Below are 15,419 nucleotides of genomic sequence, written 5' to 3'. Positions count from 1 at the left end.
TCTTCTTGGGTTATCCTTCAGGTTACAAAGGATATAAGTTGATGGATTTGGAGAGCAACAAAGTCTTCATCTCTCGAAATGTATTGTTTCATGAAGACATCTTCCCGCTGTGTTCTAAAGCTCATAACTTACATAATTCTCCTATCAACAGTCTCACTCCTGAAGATACTAGTCCTTCACCTAATAACACTTCCACTTCTAAAACACAAACCATTCCTTCTCTTTCAGAAATTTCTTCCACCAGAACTAAGAAACCACCTTCTTATCTTCAAGATTACATTTGCAACACTATGCAATCCACTTCTTTATATCCCATTTCATCATCGCTTACATATTCAATGCTTTCACCTTCATACACTTCTTTCATTAATCATATTACTAGTATCCCCATTCCCACTTCAATTGCTGAAGCTCGGAAATCAAAGGAATGGGATGAGTCTGTTGATAAGGAGTTTGATGCAATAGAAGATAATCATACCTGGTTGGTTAGCAGTTTACCTCCGGGAAAGAAAGCTTTGGGTTGTCGTTGGTTGCACACTTTGAAGTTCAATGCTGATAGTACTTTGGAGAGACGGAAGTGCCGTCTGGTAGCCAAGGGTTACACGCAGAAAGAAGGTTTGGATTACAATGATACTTTCTCTCCAGTTGCTAAAATGGCTACTATCAAGTTACTGTCGAAGGTTGCAGCATTGAAGAAGTGGTTTCTCACTCAACTGGACATTTCAAATGCCTTTTTTAATGGTGAACTGGAAGAGGAGATATACATGAGGTTACCAGATGGTTATGATGAGTATTATGCTAAACGTAAGGGGGACTCTCTTCCTCTGAAGTCCGTTCTTCGTTTACACAAATCCATTTATGGACTCAAACAAGCGTCACGACAGTAGTTCAAGAAATTGTCTCAAGCTTTACTCACAATGGGATTCTCTCGTGGTCATGGTGATCATACATTGTTCATTAAACAGCTTGATACAAATTTCTTGGTAGTACTCGTCTATGTTGATGACATTTCATCGCTAGTACTAGTACTGATGTTGCGTCTGAGCTTACTGCGAATCTTCAGAAATGCTTTAAGCTTCGTGACCTTGGTACTCTCAAGTATTTTCTTGGTTTGGAAGTAGCTCGATCCTCTGATGGGATCTCATTGTGTCAACGGAAGTATGCTTTGGATTTACTCTCCTGTACAGGCATGACAGGATGTAAACCTTCCTCTGTTCCAATGATACCCAATTTGAAGCTATACAAGACTGATGGGGAGCTTCTTACTGATGCGGGCATGTACAGACGAATTGTTGGTAGGTTGATGTATCTCACCATCACACGACCTGACTTAACTTTTGCTGTAAATAAGCTCTGTCAGTATTCTGCTGCTCCGAGATCTTCTCATTTAACGGCGGTTCATAAAGTTCTGCAATACATTAAAGGAATTGTTGGACAAGGTCTCTTTTACTCTGCTACTGCTGACTTGCGTCTCACTGGCTTTGCTGATGCTGACTGGGCTTCGTGTCAAGACAACAGACGTTCAACTACAGGCTTTACCATGTTTCTTGGTTCTTCGTTGATCTCTTGGAAGTCTAAAAACCAACCGACTGTGTCTCGTTCTTCAGCTGAGGCGGAGTACCGTGCTTTGGCGCTTGCTTCCTGTGAGATGATGTGGTTGGTTGCGTTACTTAAAGATCTACATATCACTCAGCTGGTTGTCCCAGTTCTGTTCTCCGATAGTACTGCGGCTATATACATTGCTACGAATCCTGTTTTCCACGAACGGACTAAGCACATCGAACTAAATTGTCATACTGTTCGTGAGAAACTGGATCGAGGTCTTCTCAAGACACTCCATGTGAAGAGTGAGGATCAGATTGCTGATATCTTGACTAAACCGTTGTTCCCTTATCAGTTTAAACATCTTAAATCCAAGATGAGTATCATTAACATCTTTGATAGCTCATCTTGAGGGGGACTATTGAGGTGTAAACCGGGAATTTTGGTTAAGCTGAATTAGTTTCCTTTTGCTGGTTCAGTAGTCCGGTTTAGTACATATGTATTGTATATAAGCAGCGTAGATTGTAAACGGTAAACGGTAAACGGTAAAGTTAACAGATGAATAAACGTTTCTTTAACAAACTTCATCTTTTCCTTTCTCTCTTTCCATTGATCTTCGTTGCAAACACGTAATAGTTTGGTATAACTCTATAATTACGCATAAATTCATTCGGAGTATATTATTAAGCAGAGTAATATAATTACAACAAAATTCCATTCAGAAAACTAGAAATGCTTTTGATTTCGGGGGAAATACATGAACTCGCATTATTTCCAATTGAAAATTCGAAGATCTGAAATTCCCCTTAAGTCTATCATCACTATACAAATTTTGTTAATTAGTAAGGAAATCTATTCGTTAAAAACTTTAAAATATAAAAACTTGTTGGTTTAATAGTATAAAATAAAACCGCAATATTTGACCCCCAAAAAAAGAAACCGTAATAATATTCCGCCTTTTTGTTGGTTATTAGGTAAAAATCCTGTGTAGTAAAGTCTACAGTATAAACGCACAGAAACAGTATCCAGTGAACCAAGTAAACCGCTAACAACCGTCGGATCAATCTTTTATTGGTTTGGCAGGAGGGAGGGCCCAATAGAAACGGGAAAGGAGAGTAGTATAAATGAAGCGGAGCAGACGATGGAGCTTCTTCAAAAGTCAGAGAGAAAGAGAAAGAGAGAGAGAGAGAGAGAGAGAGAGAGAGAGAGAGAGACTGTAGAGAGCGTCGCGATTCTAGGCTTTCTTCCCCATCGTTCGATCTCAGACTTCTCTCTCTCGGTAATCTACGTTTCGGAATTATCGGAGATTTCTATTTTCAAAAACTCTTTTTCTAATCTTTTCCTGCCGAATTTTCCGGTGAATCATTGCCGTGTTTTGACGGACACGGAGAGGCTTGATTGATCGTCCTCCTCCCTTGTTTCATCATTTTGTTGATTTCGCTTTTCTATTTTTAGGCGATCTGGAGAAGCGTTTATGACTTTCTATTAACGAAGAATCCGCGAGATTTAAATAATAATTAATAAAAGAGATTTCCTTTCTGTGGAATTTCATTGAAATTGGAGAATTGACTAGAAAAAAAATCTGATTTTTATTTTTTTTGCTGGTCACATCGTAAGCAGTATTAATGGATTGGAGAGATTCTCATTTGGTTTTATGAATCAGTGTGTGTTTGTTTGTGTTTGGTCAGTGTCATCATTATGGTGACATTATGATTTGTTTATTAATGAAACAAGAGGATGATTTAAAAAGGTAAAACTATTTATTGTTTGACAGGTAAATAAAAGGCACCATTCATTGATCTATGGCTGGATGATAAAGAGTTTTTTCTCCGGAGGTTCGGAGTTTTTTTTTCTAAAAGATGGCAGTCTCTTTCCCTCGTCTTCCGAGGTGGTTGTGTGGTGGTAACTCTAAAGACAGAGATAAGAAAGAGTCCAAAGGGTCCTCCTCTTCACTGAAGAAGATTTATAATAAGACTGGGTCTTCTTCTTCTTCTTCTACTGTGAAGAAGATCAAGAGAGGGTGGATTGGAAGAGGGGGAGGAGAGGAGGAGAAGATCATGGGGAATGTTGTGTTCCCTCAACCAGATGATCCGGAGTGGTCTGTTGGTTGGGTTGAACCACATGGACCAGGGTTTAAAAGTGAGGATGATACTGGTGGTGGTGGGTTTGTGGTTCTTGTTCCTTGTTACAAGAAGTTGATTGATGGTTCTGGGAATCAGATTCCAACTGCCTTCTTCTCTCCTGTTGCTCCTGGTAATTGTTTCTTTCCGTTTTCATAATCATCATCATTAATATCGACTATGTTAGTGCATGTTATCAGTGATTTGCAACCTGAATTTGTTGAAAGGTAGTCTTTTGAATTATGAATAGAATTGTATGTGTTTATTATACCTGCAGATGTGAAGAATATGGAACAGTGGCTGTCGTCTATGGGGAAGCTATAAGAAACTGGAGATTAGGAAGATGAAGACCGTTTCTCTATGTTTTTTTCAGTTTCAAAATAAAGAATCAAATAATAAAAAAGGAAGAAAAAAGGCAATAGCTTCTGGAGGAGTCCTTTTGATTTTCTGTTGCAAGTGAGTGACACCAAAACATCAATTCATTCTTCAAGAATCTACTAATGGACAAAAGGCGATGCTGATGGAGACTTGGCAACATATAAAGATTGAATGAAGAATGATGGATTGATATGCTATGAATATGATATTTGATTTGGGTATTGGATATTTTTCTGCTTAGCTTCTGTGGTCGAGATTATTGGCTTTGGAAAGAAGAAAAAAAATATGTTTTCTCTGTTGTTCTCTTGTGGTTGATGATGTATAATAGTGTAGTGTACATGTATATAAGGTTCTGTTTAATTGATTCTTTCTTCAATCACATGTCATGTGCTTATTTCCGACAACACAAGATCCCCAGCGTTGTACACGTTATATAATCAGTAACATAGATCTCGTAAAGTAGTAAACCAAAGTAAATTTCAAACATGTTTATACGCTTTGTTCAGATATAAAACCTTCATTTCACTACTTGTCGTTGGAGTCCTTTGGAAGTTGCAAACCCATGAGGCCGAGTAAATTGGAAGCAGGACCAGGAAGACCTTGTTGTGAAGAGTAGGATTCAAGTAGGTTCTTAACCAAGTTGAAATCTGCATCAATTGGTGTAAATTCATCATCATCATCTTCCTTCTCTTCTGTAGTCTTTGAAGATTCCTGCAGATGTGGCACATAAATATCACCAGAATCAATAGTAGTCAAACTCTTCAGATTCGCAGAAAAAAATGGTTTTGTAAGAATTACCCCGTTTTGCTTGGAAGAATGTTGATTCACATGTTCAAAGCTCTTGTCAAGAGTTGAGTTCTTAAGCTCCTCATTCATTGCTCCAGAGTAGGACTCCATAAAGGCTTCCTTCTCATCATCGTTAGGATCTTCTCCTTCACTTTCATCTTCAAAATCCATGTCCATGGAAGATCCTTCTGAACCATCACTCTCATCTTCATCTTGTTCTTGACCACCTAGCATTGACTCAATATCTTTCATGAAACGGTCCACATCTAGATTCACTTCTTTAAAATCCCTGCACAAGTCCAGCAATAGATATTGTCTTGATACCTTACGCTCTAACCTCGTGAGAGACAACAAAAATGAGAAGATTAATAACCTGTTTTGTGGCAATTCTGCTCCTTTGTAACTTGACACCTTCTGGATGAATTGTTCCATCGACTTTGAGATATCACCAAGATCAAAATTATTCACGTTTGCATCAGACGAGCTTCCACCTTCTTCCTTCCCCTTCCCCTTCTGTTTCCTCTCCTTCTTCTCGTTATAAAACTCCATCTCCTTCTGCCTCTCTTGAAGAACAGAGTTCAACTCATCTTCACCATCGTACAGCCAAGAATCACTATCAGAAACAGCAACTTCCTGACCCTTGAAGTCATCCTCCGAGTAAGGTAAAGCAAGAATCTCATCGATACGTCTCACAGGCGCACTCATAATCTCTCTGCACATAACAAAACAAACAACTCAAAAGACGAATCCTTTTATCAACTTACTAAAAGAACCAATTATACCTTGTTCTTGAAACAGACGAACTCTTCTGATAATACTCCTCAGCGTTCTCCATCAACCTCTTGTACTCCTTGGACCCAGCAAGCAAACCTTCAAAATAGCCACTCTTCTCGAGATTCTCCTTATACTTGCTCCAACCACTCCCTCTCCCATCTTCACCTTCCTTCTTCCTCTCCTGATACATCATCTCCATACCGCAAGCGATCTTCATCCCTATCTCAGCTTCAGAGTAAGCCTCCCGATCGCTAACGCCCGGCATCGGGTAACAACTCGGCGCCTGAAACTTCTGCTGCACGAGCTGAGCGTACATCGCACGTGACATCTTGACATTAACAACCACGTGCTCCTCTTCTCTGCTGTTTAAAAACTTCTCCATCTTCGCTGCGTGCTTCATCGAGTCCACGTCACGGTCGTAGAAGCCTTCAACGGCAAGGGAGATTAAAAAAGGCTCGTGCCTCAGCACGTGCGCCACGGAGACGGGGACTCTGACCCTAACGCGATGCATACTCCTCCACGCTCTATCGGGATAACCGGAGACCCGGTTCTTCAACGCGGTTTGAACCGGATCCGACGCGCGAGACTCGCTACCCCCGCGCTCGAGGAGAAACCGCAGGGAGGCGAGCAAGGAAGGATCCGGGAGGCGGCTGCGCGGGACGATGTGGAGGTCGCCGCCGCGGATGAAGACGCGGTTGCGGCTCGTCTCGGGGTTGAGCCAGCGAGGGAGGTGGAAAGCGGCTTCGATGAGGAGAAACTCGCCGTCGGTGTCCCACGCGCGGATGGAAGTAGACGGGAACGCGGCGGAGATGCGGAAGAGGAGGAAGACTGCGAACCATTCGTCCTCTAAGTTGTCGCCGTACTTGAGCTTCCCGTGGAGATGAGGGAGAGGAGTATCGGTGCAAGGACAAGAGGCGGAGGGGGAGAGGGAGATTGAGAGGGAGAAGGGCTCGTGCTGCCATATGTAGGGGGAAGTGAAGGGGGAGAGGAAGTCGATGATTTGGAGGTGGAGTGATTGGAGAGCGGCGGAGGGTTCGGATCCTGAGGCGGAGAGGGAGGCGTCGGGGAAGATTGAGAAGAAAACGGTGTCGTCTGGGAGTCGAGAAGAGGTTTGAGGGAAGAAAGAAGATTCCGATTCAAGGTGCGCCATTGTTCTTTACTTCTGATGACTAACCTATTCACCGCCGACGACGTATTTATGTATACTGAAGAAAAAAAAAGAATACCCTGAAAACTTCTGGGAGGACGAGAAGGTTTTGGAATCACCAGTTCTTATATTCCGAAAACACCCGCGGTAGGGTGTATTAACCGAACCCTGAGAAGGTGGATTTGGGCATCTCGGATATCTTTATTTTGTTTTTTGATTTTACAAATATAACATCTGTTCGGATAACAGAGTTAGAAATCAATTAATGTGCTCAAAAAAAAAAGAAATCAATTAATATTAGGAATATTTCAAGTCCGTTTAGTTTTTGTTGGATTCTGTTTTTTTTTTCATTAATTTGGATTATTAAGAAAAATTAAGTTTAAGATTATATATCAAAAAAAATATTTTCGGATAAAAGTTCATAAAGTTCAGATAATTTAAATATTTTGGATAAAAATATTTGAATTGAATCTTACAATACTAAAATGGCTTAATACTCGGAGAAGCATGCTACATCAAATTTAATCAGAGATCTTCAAATTGTCATGTCACACATGTTTTTAGTCTTCACAGAAAAAGTCGGGTCATTTGTATAGGCTTAAAACAATTCGAGATAGCCCGTTTTAAGCTCATCTCTTCTAACCCTAATCTTCACCGCCATCGATGATCTCTCTGGCTCTTCCTCTTCGGGAATCGCTTCGTATCCCTGCCAATTGCTGTTACCACACATCACTCTGAATCATTCAGTATGCTCTTTATTCTTTTATTTATGGTTTCGTTTTTCCTCCCTTTGTTTCTCCTCTTATATAAAAGCTATCGCCATGAAATCCACAAGAAGATAAAGCTATTGCCATAAAATGCACGAAAAGTCTCCCGTGTCCAGGTATGGGCGTTTATACCAATGCTCTTTTTTATCTGTAAGAGGTGTTTTACTTATGTTAATACCTTTTGCTGTTTTGCATTTGCGCTACTGGATATCGGAGCTTGCAAGGTGAGGATGATCTCAAGAAGTCTTTGATAGATGAGTTATCTTCCTTTTGAGAGATCACTCATTTTTCTATTCTAATAGACTCTTACGGCCGTTTTTCTCCCAATTTGTGATAACTACTGTGAATTTCTTTACCTAAAACTTTTCTTTTACAGCTGCAATTACATTTCATTATGTGGTGGAAGTTTGTTCAAAGGTTTGGAAGTTCTTCACAAAAAGAGCCATGATTGTCGTATGACTCTTCGTCTGTACATAGATTTTCTCATGCTTCTTGATTTGATTTCAAAAGTGAAACGTCTCTCATGAATTCTTTTATTTTTAACTGTAGCTTATTGTATCGAGATTCACATGATCAAAAGTATGAAGAAGGGAAGAAATTATCTCTCATCTGGTGATAACTCAACTTATAGAAATATGTACTTTTGAAATGTTTTTCAGTTGAATCTATGTGAGAATTGTTATTTGCTTCACACTACCACTCCAATAGTTAAGTTAGAACCGGCAAGTAAAGAAAAAGCTGGTAAGCTCATATCCAAAATCTTTTATGTTACATTGTTCTCGGATCTCTACAGGTCAAAACACTATTGAGAAGTTCACTTTAAAGTATGTGTTTCAAGCTACTATACATGGTCTATGGTTGGAGAGAAATGGGAGAAGACATGGTGAGCCACCTCTGCCTTCTGCTAAACTGATAAGACTGATTGATAGAAGAGTAAGGAACATGTTTTTCAGTACAAAAGATGGGAGACAAGCGATTTGAAGGAGGCCTTCAATACTGGTTCTCCACAAGACAAGTAACTGGAGTATAGGGAGCAGATAGAAAAACTTTTTTCATAGTTTTGTTTATAAAAAAAGAAGCATTGTAAATGTACACAAGAGTTTTTTTGGATTGAATAAAAATTTAACATTCATTCAAAAAAATAAAATAAATAAAATTAAAAATAGTTCTTATTTCCACTTATAATTTTGTCTACTTTGAAAGGAATATGGTCACCTAATTTAATTTTAATATCTTGGAAGACATATTACGAGGACTCTAAGCTATAAAATATGTAGTGTTGCATTACAAAGCGTGCTATTCTGGAAGAGTATTCTGAACTTGAGCAAACTCATTTAGACAAGTCATGTTTTACTGATTCCAACACTGTATGATTCTAAGTTCTTGAACTAATATGTTTCCTTTGATTAAAAAAATATCGTAGCTAATACTCTAGAAAATCTGCAGGAACAGTTACATTCAAATTTCGAGAGGCGCAAAAGAATACACATGAACAGAAACAGTGAGATAACATTGGGTGGCAGAGGTGAGAAGCTGCAGAGAAAACAGAGGCCGAGAGTCACCATTGGGTGGCCAAGTTATCTTGAGAGGAAAAGAAGAGAGGCTCAAGAATTACAAGTGAATGATCAACAAAATTTTGAGGAACAGAAACGAATAGATACTGACTAGGAAGATTCTCTTGCATCTTGCAAGGAGAATGGTCTTAGTTTTGTTTTAGTGATTTTACTCGCGTATAATCCTGAGTCGTGGAACTAGATGGTTCATGAAGAATATTGTAACGACCCAACCGCCCACGGCTAATGGGCCACCCACGTCCGCTCTCTCGGCCCGTGGGCCCCATCCCATTCTAACGATCGGTCCGTTAATTTCTCTGAAGGCTCGAAATCATTATTACTTGACCCTGCAATCACCACATGACATTTCCCCGTGCTTTGGCCTCACTCACACGGTATCGCGAATCACTTCCCGATAGGTCACCCATCCTTTCACTACTCCAACCCAAACACTCTTAACTCTGGAGTTCTAAACGTATGTGTGATGGAAAAGGTAAGTCAACTTTGGTGACATAGGTAGCAAAATCATTTCTCTTAAGCCTTTCCATATATTACAACTCGGGATGTTACAAATATATTCAAGAGAATCTTAGCGTTGGTGGTCATTATCTATCTATCTATCTATCTATATATATAAAGAAGAGTTTTCTTCACTCCTAGGCCATCCACACAGGATGCCACGTCAGAAAATCGAAGGCTGTCGTCGCGCCACGTGTCCCTGCATTCAAAACACATCACTTTGTTAAATTAATATATCTCTTCGCATTTCCATACATATAAGTAGTATGTAACTGACACTTTAATGCACATCAATAAGCGCTTATATGTATATAAAGAGATCCATCGCAGCCACTACATATCCTGACAATACTCTAAGATCTTTTTAAAACAACTTTTAGTTATGGTCAAGAGATAAAACAGAGGAAATGCTGGACTTGCAGGCAGATAGTGGAGTAACATAAGACATCGTCATCCTTGCTCAGTCACGAGCGCATCTAACATTACCGACGCCGCCTAACATCAGGTTCGTTCTGCTTATGTATCTTTAAAACATCCCAAAGTTGTTTTTTTTGGATCATTGAAAAGTATTCTTATTCAGAGATTATATGTTTACTAGTATTGATTGTATAGGATGTTTAGGCATATATATTAAACAAGTATGTTTACAGATACAAAATAGTATTCGATTTTTTTTTTGCATATTGTAATAGTGGATTAGACTAAAAAGGAAAAATGTGCTTATAATATGTTTTAGTTTTTAGTTTGAGGAAAAGAAAAATAATAATAATAAATAGACGTAGTATTATACGGGGATTATTATGATTTTGAAACTAAAACAAATATATAGGAAAATTGCACATTTTGGATGCGAGTGCAATTCATATTAACCGGGTTTAGTTTAGAGTGCAATATTATCCTCAAGAAAATATTTGGATAGAAATTATATTTATATCCACAAACTAGATAATTTATATTTTATAAAAAAAATTAAATTTGTGTACATTAATTGTTTTACTTAATTTTTTAAAAGTTATGTTTTGAACTTCAGAAATATTATTATCACTATTTTATAAATATATTCTTAGATGAAATAATTTATAAGAAAGGTCTTCTTTTACTATCAATTTGAGATGTTAATATATTCATATTTTAGATTTACAAAGAATTTTAGTACAAATATCGAAAAGTATATATAGTTATTCTATTAACTAACCTGTACTATATCGTAATAAATTAATTTTAAAATAATAGTTAGTTTAATATGTATTTTGCTGATTTATAATATTTTTGTACATAATAATATATGGTCGTATAAGTTCTGTTTGTGCATAATATTCTATAGCTAGATTAAAATTTTATGTAAGTATAAATATATAATCATCAAAGCATACTATTCCTCCGTTTATTTGGTGTGTTTTATATTTGCTTTAGTTTATCTCTAGCAAAGTATTGACATAACATAAAGCAAAATTAAATCCTTAAATATAACATAAATATAAAAAAAAAACAAGTACTAATAGTAGCAATGACATTGTCCTAAACAATTACAAAATATATTTTTAGTGACTAAGACTAACTCAAAGTTAAAACTTTATTTTTCACAGTGTTAGATACTCTAACTTAATAAAAGAATTCTGGTATTTGAAAACTCAATATCATTCTTTTAACATAATCACACTTATAACCAACTGAACATAGAAGAAAATTTACACAAAATTATGTATTTCATAAAAACCAATACATTGAATTCTGCGCGTAGCGCGGACCTGCCCTAGTACTCTATAAGAACATGCATGTGAGAAACAAAGTGGTTCAAATCAAATCAGAACTGAAGACTGAAAGAAAAGAGGGTGATAGAATTTAAGAGGAAAAAAAAGTAACGAGACACCTCAAATAGAACACTCGACGGATACGTTGGATGCAATAAACTGATGTGTAGTGAAAATTAAGTTGATTATCTATTTTTACTATAAATAAGGACATTTAGAATTTTCCAGGTGATCAGACTTCTCTCATTTCAACTATCTCAGTTGGTGGAAAATGAGTTTAAATACAGCATATTCAAATTTAAATGATATCATAATTTTCATACTGGTACGAAGATATAAAATGATTCCAACTAAGATTTTTGTACATTACTCACTTTATTAGTCATATAATCATGTTTTAAGAAATGTTTGGAATTCATAGGGTCAAAACTGTATAAAACAATATTTTCTATCATGGAACTCAATAATCTTAAAGACAAAACAAAGTTTAAATCAACTATAAGCTAATAATTGTTATATATAAAAACCTAAATTATCTAAGATTAAGAGTAAAAAGATTATAATTAAAGTTTAATTAAGTTATATTCATTGTTTTCATCATATATATTACAATAAAATAGATTTACTCGTGGAAGCCTCCTTAGTCCATTGATTTGACTAAGAGTTCATTAATGTTTCTACACCAGCAGGTCCATGTTTCAATTCTCGAAGAAAGCGATTTATTAAACAATTTCAACATGGTGCAAGTAAATTCGGTCAGGCGTGATCTTCGTAGAACGGCTCAAGTGATACAGTTAGGCGTAGATCCTTATAAGGTAAGGTAGTATTGTCGGTTGTCAGATCGTCTATGTAATTTTTATTATAATTGTAATATCATAATAAATGAACGTTAAAAAAATAGATTTACTTCTCTTTTTTGTGCACCAACTCAGCAAGAGCGTAGGGGAAAAAGATGACACCTGGCAGCTACAGATTCTTCTGCTTTTCTTTTTTCGTTAACAAAGAGTCTGTGGTCGGTCCATCGTTTCACGTTTTCTGTTTGGGCCTTTTTGCAGTCTTTTTGTTCGGCCCACTGTATATAAGATTTCCTTATTTTATGAATATATCAACAAATAGAGTTCTGCCGTAGCTTCAGATGATGTTGCCTCTGTAACGGCTGAGGTTTTCATTTATGTTTTCCTTAGATCTGTGTATTTATATGCTTTGTACCACCACTCGAACCGGAGGAAGCTCTCCTATAAATTTGTACGTTTCCACGGTGAATTTTTCTTCGGATAGTGTATGAGCGAGAGAGAAAGGTTCACATAGTACGACCGAGGAAGGTTGGAGCCCCGACGAACAGTGGACAGAAGAAGACGATTGATGTGTCTGGCAGAGCTGATTGAAGTTTATAGTGAGCTGATAATACTCAAGGAATAAGCGCAGGACTAAGAAACTTATGACTGCTACAAATAGTGCAGGTCGTTTCCTTCTCCTTGATCTGTTCTTCACATCTCCTTTACATTTTTATTGTCTAGAATGGAAACTTTAATCAGATCTAACAAATCAACCACACAAATTTTGTAAAATCAACCCGAACAAAATCCCGAAGGTCACTCTCACTAGGAGCTATTGCATTGCATCATGCAGCTGTAAGATCACAAAGTGTTCTGTTTTACTTATCAGTAGGGGAAATCGAGTTGCTAAAGGAGTTGCTGTCCAAAGCTTGATGTTTTTGCTGGTGCCTTTGCTGCTGATATTGGAGATCTTGAGTTAATCAACTCTTTACTTAAAGCTGGAGCTGAACCTAATCAGAAAGACGAAGAGGTAACCTTAACTTAACAATCAGCTTTTTAGTGATGAACACAAAACTTCACATGGCTGTGATTTTCAGGAAGGCAGTAAGAAGTTGCAGCTCCGAGAGAAAACACTCTCTTCCCATTGACAACAAAACCTGAAACTGTTTCAAATTGGACCATTGTTTGAGTTCTCGCTCACATGGAACCAAATAAAGAACAATAGGGAAACTCAAACAAGTCAAAATCTGGAGAGACTGTGCCTAAGAAAGACCTTGAGGTACTTCATACTCTGAACTTTTGTAAAGCACACTGTTATATATTTCTACTACTCATAGGAAGATTTTCAAATTTTGTGACTCTGGCATTTTCTTTGAACAACGGCTACTGATTTTGAACCCACTGATCTTACCTTCTTCTCAAACCAAAGCCTCTGCTGGTTTCGGGTTAGGACAAGCTGAACATGCCTTATCTGATGCTAAAGTCTGCAGAGAACTAAAACCTGATTGGCCTAAATGATGTTTCCGAGAAGGTGCTACAGGTAAAAACAACCTCAATTCTATTACAAAAATCCTTTGATTTTGAACACTGAAAACATTGTAATTCACTGAGTTATCAATGAATCTCCAGCGATTTGATGAGGCAGCCAATGCTTTTTATGAGTGAGTAAAGTAAAGCAAAGAGATCATTGATACGTTCAGGTTTGTTTGAAACCTCATGATGTTTTGTTTATTTAATCATTTTTTTCATGATAGTTAAGTTTCTTTTCTTTCTTATACAGAGAAACTGTAGATGCTCGAAGGAAGTTTCACGGCAAGTACAAGATTAAGGTCAAAACCATCTAGAAATGGCTCTGTTTAGTATATGTTTCAAGTTTTGTTTCTGCTTCTTACCTTAGTCTCTCCCCTTTGTAGTTTTTTTTTTTTTTGAAAAACTCTCCCCTATGCAGTTGTTGGCTATCTTTACTTAAGTTTACTAAAAACTTTAGGTAAAGTTTTGTTTGTGCTCTGATTTTGTCATTGTGTTCGGATTTACAGCTTTGATTATAAAAAAATTGTAAAACAATATTTTTATATGTTTTAGTTAACATTTTATTTAATTTTTACCAGTAAAAGCCAATCTATTAAACCGTTTTTATCCTTGAATATCTAATCTATTACTCAAAGTTGAATGACTAATAAAATTTAACTTTCTACGATAATATGATATAATCTAGATATTTTTTTAAACATTATTACATACAGGCGACGTCTCTGTCTTCTTCGTTGCCGATAGAAGTTACCACTGATGCGTAACCGCCGTCAGCTTCACTTCCCCTCCCATTTAGGCAACACTAAAAGAGGAGGAGAGCTTATGGAGTATATACATGGTGTTGCTCGACCATAAGTTATCATATTCGAGCTTTTCTCTTTTCTTCTGTTGTAGATTAACTCAAAACCTCTCTAACTTTACAGCTCTCCAATCACGTTTTATATTTGTAGTCTACCCTGATCCATGAATCCATCACACTCCATAGACTAAAAACTTTCAAGCACCTCATTAAGGAAGGAGGATTCTATTAGCTTAGCAAATTCGGTGTTAACATACCCATTTTGTGGAGGTCACAGAGACGATTGCCAGCATCCCGACATAGAAGTTCAGGTTTTGGAAATATGAAAAACCCATGGCTATGAATATCACAAACGTGGACTTTTTCCGATCTGTATTTGTATTCTAATTTACCCTATCGGCTTACGTTTTAGCCTATCACTATCGCATATGCAGTATATTTTCCTGGGATTTTTGTAACCGATATTTCTTTCAGACATCGTTAGTGAGGTTAGCGGCAGCAAGACTTTCAACAATTAAAACCAAATCCTTCATTAATACAATCTGAATTGACATGTACGTAAGGACTAATATGGGTACACACTAGAACAAATATTGAAATTAAAGTTGTACAAATGGTTACTACTAAAAATAGGTTGAAAGAATTTATTATCTTTATTCAAACAAGATAATCACAAAACAAACGCGTACATTAACATGTTTTCCTTTTGGAACATCAACTTTATTTTATACTAGGGGGGTGTCCGCGCTTCGCGCGGGATATTGTTTTATTATTGCTAAGAGCATGATTTTTTTTGGATAATATAATTATGTTATCGTTTTTATTTGTTAAGATCATTATTTGATGTTTTTAGTTTGTTATATAGTAGGTGATAAATTAATATATTTTGCGTTTTTTTTTTGAATAATGTGTTGTTGTGTGTATAGTACTTGTTAGTAGTAAAATGAGCCTCCAACGTAAGCTAATATTGAACTTTG

At 37.0% G+C, this 15,419-nt stretch overlaps 2 protein-coding genes and 1 long non-coding RNA gene across 3 annotated transcripts; 2 read left to right on the top strand and 1 right to left on the bottom strand.

Annotated features, from left to right (window-relative positions):
• The first annotated feature begins 2,705 nt into the window (after positions 1 to 2,705).
• LOC106335480 lies at positions 2,706 to 4,402 on the top strand. Its single transcript, XM_013774011.1, has 3 exons — positions 2,706 to 2,821; positions 3,317 to 3,795; positions 3,940 to 4,402. Exons 2-3 carry the CDS (start codon positions 3,402 to 3,404, stop codon positions 3,984 to 3,986), a joined length of 441 nt encoding a protein of 146 aa, XP_013629465.1. The 5' UTR covers positions 2,706 to 2,821; positions 3,317 to 3,401; the 3' UTR covers positions 3,987 to 4,402.
• LOC106335479 (protein ecdysoneless homolog) lies at positions 4,382 to 6,901 on the bottom strand. Its single transcript, XM_013774010.1, has 4 exons — positions 5,609 to 6,901; positions 5,200 to 5,538; positions 4,839 to 5,115; positions 4,382 to 4,751 (listed from the first exon to the last, which is right to left on the bottom strand). The coding sequence occupies exons 1-4, from the start codon at positions 6,748 to 6,750 to the stop codon at positions 4,566 to 4,568; spliced, it is 1,944 nt and encodes a 647-aa protein (XP_013629464.1). The 5' UTR covers positions 6,751 to 6,901; the 3' UTR covers positions 4,382 to 4,565.
• A 5,571-nt stretch (positions 6,902 to 12,472) lies between these two features.
• LOC106332430 lies at positions 12,473 to 14,033 on the top strand. The gene is made up of 6 exons (XR_001268087.1): positions 12,473 to 12,797; positions 13,003 to 13,143; positions 13,211 to 13,392; positions 13,543 to 13,653; positions 13,743 to 13,813; positions 13,894 to 14,033. It is a non-coding gene; the product is annotated as an uncharacterized LOC106332430 (long non-coding RNA).
• The last annotated feature ends 1,386 nt before the right edge of the window (positions 14,034 to 15,419 follow it).

The sequence above is a fragment of the Brassica oleracea genome, chromosome C3 (assembly GCF_000695525.1).
Source record: "Brassica oleracea var. oleracea cultivar TO1000 chromosome C3, BOL, whole genome shotgun sequence".
Taxonomy (NCBI): Eukaryota; Viridiplantae; Streptophyta; class Magnoliopsida; order Brassicales; family Brassicaceae; genus Brassica; species Brassica oleracea.
Note: the sequence above shows the minus strand (reverse complement) of the source record. Positions and strands in the feature narration are given on the sequence as shown.

Coding starts and splice junctions, on each gene's coding strand:
- LOC106335480 (XM_013774011.1), top strand. CDS start 3,402: ATGGCAGTCTCTTTCCCTCGTCTTCCGAGGTGGTTGTGTGGTGGTAAC. Junction 3,796..3,939: donor CTTCTCTCCTGTTGCTCCTG/GTAATTGTTTCT, acceptor TTATACCTGCAG/ATGTGAAGAATATGGAACAG.
- LOC106335479 (XM_013774010.1), bottom strand. CDS start 6,750: ATGGCGCACCTTGAATCGGAATCTTCTTTCTTCCCTCAAACCTCTTCT. Junction 5,539..5,608: donor TCGTCTGTTTCAAGAACAAG/GTATAATTGGTT, acceptor TGTTATGTGCAG/AGAGATTATGAGTGCGCCTG. Junction 4,752..4,838: donor ATTCTTCCAAGCAAAACGGG/GTAATTCTTACA, acceptor CCACATCTGCAG/GAATCTTCAAAGACTACAGA.